The 4,818-nt window shown below is 37.8% G+C and overlaps 1 protein-coding gene across 1 annotated transcript; it reads right to left on the bottom strand.

Annotated features, from left to right (window-relative positions):
- Positions 1–1,234: 1,234 nt before the first annotated feature.
- gnrhr2 (gonadotropin releasing hormone receptor 2) lies at positions 1,235–3,947 on the bottom strand. Its single transcript, XM_059523116.1, has 3 exons — positions 3,182–3,947; positions 1,929–2,133; positions 1,235–1,778 (listed from the first exon to the last, which is right to left on the bottom strand). The coding sequence occupies exons 1-3, from the start codon at positions 3,710–3,712 to the stop codon at positions 1,288–1,290; spliced, it is 1,227 nt and encodes a 408-aa protein (XP_059379099.1). The 5' UTR covers positions 3,713–3,947; the 3' UTR covers positions 1,235–1,287.
- Between the last annotated feature and the right edge of the window lie 871 nt (positions 3,948–4,818).

Consider the following 4,818-nt stretch of genomic DNA (forward strand, 5'->3'; position numbering starts at 1 on the left):
CAGCACAATTTTTCAGTTTTTTTTGTTCTTATGTATTTCATAAGACAGGCCATAGGCACTGGTTTTAAGATTTGCTCCACTTAAGTCTTTTCCAGCAAACGGATCTTTTCACGATTAGTACATTAGTACTGTTTGTGCTGAACATCAATTTAATTGAATTTGAGCTGCAGTATTTATCAATGTAACTAGTTTTTCCTTCCTCAGGGTTATTAAGTTCATTCATGTCATTTTATTTATTCAATTTTATGTTAATTTTATTTCTTGTATTTGTTCTTCTTTAATTTAACTGCCCATGGTTAGTTGAGAGGCTGTATCAAGATTTTTGTGTGGTTATGGAACATTAAATGCATGTGTCACAGCCTGTATATTCATAAGCTGTATGAATTTAATGATCTGTGCCAAAGCCTTCAAGCCTTCAGTTTACAATTATGTTATTGTAATTTCAACTTTTAAAACTACAAGGCAAAACAGGGTTACCATAAAAGCAATACTCAATATCAACCCTTATATAATTTTAAATCACTGTACACATAAAAAGATCCCTGCTCATTTTGCTGCTGCCAGAAGAAATGCAATTAATGTGTGTTAAAATATCTGTCAAACCCAAGATCACAAAGTACATGAAGAGTATTTCAAAGGGCATTGAATTTATTTGGAAAAAAAATACAATAAAAACAGTAATATTGTGAAATAGTATTATAATTTAAAATAGCTTTTTTCTATATTTTTTTTCTTTTGTAAATTGAAATAAATTCCTGTGGCAAAGCTGAATTTTCACAGTTAATATTCAGTCCTCATTGTCACAAGATCCTTTAGAAATCATTCCACTATGCCGATTTGCTGCACAGGGAACATTTCTGTGGAAACCATGATACATCTTTTTCAGGATTCTTTGATGAAAAGAAAGTCCAGAACAGCCTTTATTTGAAATCGACTTTTTTGTACCAATGTAAAAGTCTGTACTGCATTTACATTAATTAATATGTCCTTGGTACATAAAAATAATAACTTCTTTAAAAAAATCTGTTATTCTGTAAAATAAACTCCCAAACTGAAACTGGACCCTACTGACTTTCATTGTCTGGTCATCTTAAGGCTCAGTGTCCAAAAGATTTACCACATTAGTCAATATGAATGAACTAATTACAATAAATCAAACCTTTTTGAAACATTACATGTGAAACCTTTATATTTTATAAAGCCTTTAATTTATACCTTTTATACCTTTAATTTCATGGCTTAGCTATCATACATATGACACCTCATGTGTTTTGGCTTTTAATCCATTCAGGTTGAATGACTTGCAAAGGCCACACTGTTCTTTGCCCCATCATCTCCAATCCTGTGCACATACTCTCCGTCCCATTCTAGCTTTTCTCTAGACGTCTGCTGAACTGTCAGTCTCTTTAAAGTGAGAGAGGAGGTGGAAGTTCTGATGGAAGTCATCAAAGAGTTATTAGTGTTCTCCAGCTCAAAGGCTACAGTGTTACATTCACGCTGTCTGTGCCTCGTGCATAGTGGAATGGTGAAGAGACCGTAGATGATGGGGTCCAAACAAGCATTTAACAGGCCGAATATAAAAAGGATGTGTGAGAGGGACTGGGACACTGTTTCCTTCAGGCCAGCGGGACAGAACCAGTACCACAGGCCAAGCATGTAGTACGGTGTCCAACACACCATGAATGACAGCACAATGACCACAGTCATCTTCAGCGTGCGCATGCGTGCCCTAGGGATGTTGTTTCTTGACCTGCGCAGCTGCACTTTGTTGGACAGCACTGGATGTGACAAAGATCACAACAGAAGCAAGACGTTAGAGTGACAGATGACACGTAATAAAGTCAGGGCAAAGACACCTCAGGGTTATGTTATTTGCAAACTGATCAAGAAGTTACCATTATGTATGTTTTTGTCAAAAAAGGACTTACAGTTGTCGTCTGTCAATTTCTTGGAGATCTCAAACAATATCCTGCTGTAGCAGGAGATCATAATGAAGAGTGGTAAGAGGAAGAGCAAGGTGAAGGTCAGCATGTTGTAAAGTGTCTCTTGCCAGCGTGAGCTAAAGCTGCCATAGGTTGTACACTGAATAAACCGCTTGGGGCAATCGATCACTACAGTGTGGAAAATAAACACCTGGACAAAGAGCATATTACAGGCATAGATATTCTAGATAGACTGATGTAAGCCATCTAACAGGGCAGGGCTATTGTTAACTAAAACTATAACCATTAAAAAAAATTGTTTTTTGATTCTAAACTGAACTAAAACTGAAATTATTACTAAAACTATAAGCTAACAACAATGAGAACGAAAATTTATGAAACTTAGACGTTAGAAAAACAGGAAATTTAAATAATAAATATAAAAACTAATTCAAACTATTTATAAAAACTATGAAACAACTTTCTTTCTGTTTTGAAATATTATTTGAATAGTAATAATATAACACAGTTTTCACTGTGACATCTTACACTATATTGTATATTGTAACAACAGCTAAACAAACAGGCCTTAGAAGGTTGGTCTTTTGGCTGTTTTTTTAGGTGTTTGGGGCACTTTTCTGCTATTTAAGATGAAAGATCATCTTAAATCAGAAATCCAGGTTGGGGAGTCTTTTATCAGGGTAAATCATCATAACTTTAGAAAGAAAAAGACAGATGGAAGGGGGAGGTGCCCTCCTTAAAAACAATGTGCATTTTCTTTTCAAATGTAACATGTTTAGAAAAGATTAGCATGCAGAAAGAGTAGCATGTGCAGAATGTAATGTAAAATATTAAATCAACTAGGCTATTCTATTTAGCCTATTTAACAATTTAGTTAAATAATTTAATAACCAACAACAGACAAAACATAATCCCAGTAAAAAAGATTAACTCATCTGAAAAGTAAAAAAAAATAAAATAAAAAAATGTTATGAACATATTTAACTGCCCATATTTTTAATTAAATATATAGGCTATATAAAGCCTATGCCATAATGACATCACTATGAATTCAAATTTGATGATTTCACTCACTTAGCCTATAGCTTTTAATGCATTGCGATTCATGCGATTCACGAACCTCATATGATTATTCAATAATTAATACATGAAAAAATAACAAAAGCAACAATATGCCACCCAGGTCATTTTTAAGGAAGGGAGGGCGCATCTTACACTACCTCAAAACTGTCTCTTACCTGTGGTATGGATAATACGACACTCATGGTCCATGCTACACTCAGCAAAACTTTATTTCTCTTCTTCGCTTTGTTGATGGACAGAGGGTTGAGAATAGCAGCCTGTCGGTCCAGACTTATCACCACGGTCACGAAAGCGCACGAGTACATGGCCACGAGTTTGAGGAACATCATCGTCTTGCACGCGAGGTCCCCCGCGAGCCACTGCACCGTTATATTCCACCCCGCGTCCAGCGGCATGACGACGAACGTCACGAGCAAATCCGCCACCGCCAGGTTGGTGATGAGGAGCCGGACGTGGGACCGTTTTCTGTGGTTGTGGCTGGCTGAGTACAGCACGGCGAGATTGCAGCACGCGGACAGCGCGCACAGGAGGAGCGTGAGCGTCACTCGGACCTGAGCCGCGGCGGTGAAGCGCGGAAGATGAGGAGCCGGATGAGGAAGAGCATCCGTGCCGCTCGAGTTAAAGTCATACTTACAGGTGGAGTCCTTCTGAGAAACATCCTCGATGCTATAAGCGGTTGAGTTCATGCTTTTGTGCTTTGTTTTGGTGCTTTAACGGCCAGCTCAGTTAAATCAATGTGAAGAGTTAGTAAACACGTGGACGCTGAAAACTAATCTCCAGAGGGGGTTCAAAAACTTTACTTATTTTAAATGACAGTCAATAAACTATTTATTTTCAATACTTTTTTTGGCTACAGGAAACATATACAGTATCCTTAAACGTAAAAAGACACATTAAGTTCTCTTGTTTTATGGTCATGGCTCGTTGGTGACTCCAGAGATGTGTGGTCATTTGGATGGGCTGGACATCAGTCTTAAACGAATCGCAGCATCACCGGAGAGAAGGCGTGGTTAATTAGGAATCAAAGGACCTCTCCTTTCGTGGCTAGTGGAGGCTTGAGATAAAAGCGTGTGATTGAAAAGTCTATAAACGGTGCAAGAAAAGAAGAGATTAAGATGTTTTGGTAGTTTGATGCTTCTCTGAAAAACGCGTGTCCTTTAAGTCACTTGCATCGTAATACTTATACAGGCTAGTGAAATAATATGAGCAGTGAGGACATTTTTACTGGTCCTGACTCCTGGCTAGTTAAAAAGGCTTATGCATCGACCAAAACATGTTTTTATTTAAATCTTTTGCACGTGTTTCTGTGAGATTTGGTTATGAAACAGAAAATATCAAGAACCCGATTGATAAAACCAATGGAAGTCTATACAATGTCCTCACTAAGTGAAACGTGTGTGTGTGTGTGTGTGTGTGTGTGTGCGCGCGCGCGTGGGATTTAGCTTTTGGTTTGTGATGTGCTTAGTAAGTATCCTGCTCAGAGGCAATATAGACACATGTGATGTGAAAGAGAGTTGTCAGGAAGGTCAGAGTGTCCCACAGCAGGACAAACGCTGAGCTCAGACAAGCTACTGATTCCATTCTGCAAGCCTTGTAGCCTTTAAACGGTTTCAGTTTCAAGGACGAGAACATTAAGCTTCTTTATGAATCCAAGTCTTTTATTTGTATCCAAATGTTCCAGCACTGGTTCTCTTACGAGAGTTCTCTCGTACTGCGTCTTAGCTAAGACGCTACGGGAAAAGTCTCTTTTCACGAAATACTGAAGCAAAAAATTATCCTAAATTTTGAATTA

The sequence above is a fragment of the Carassius carassius genome, chromosome 3 (genome assembly GCF_963082965.1).
Source record: "Carassius carassius chromosome 3, fCarCar2.1, whole genome shotgun sequence".
Classification (NCBI taxonomy): domain Eukaryota; kingdom Metazoa; phylum Chordata; class Actinopteri; order Cypriniformes; family Cyprinidae; genus Carassius; species Carassius carassius.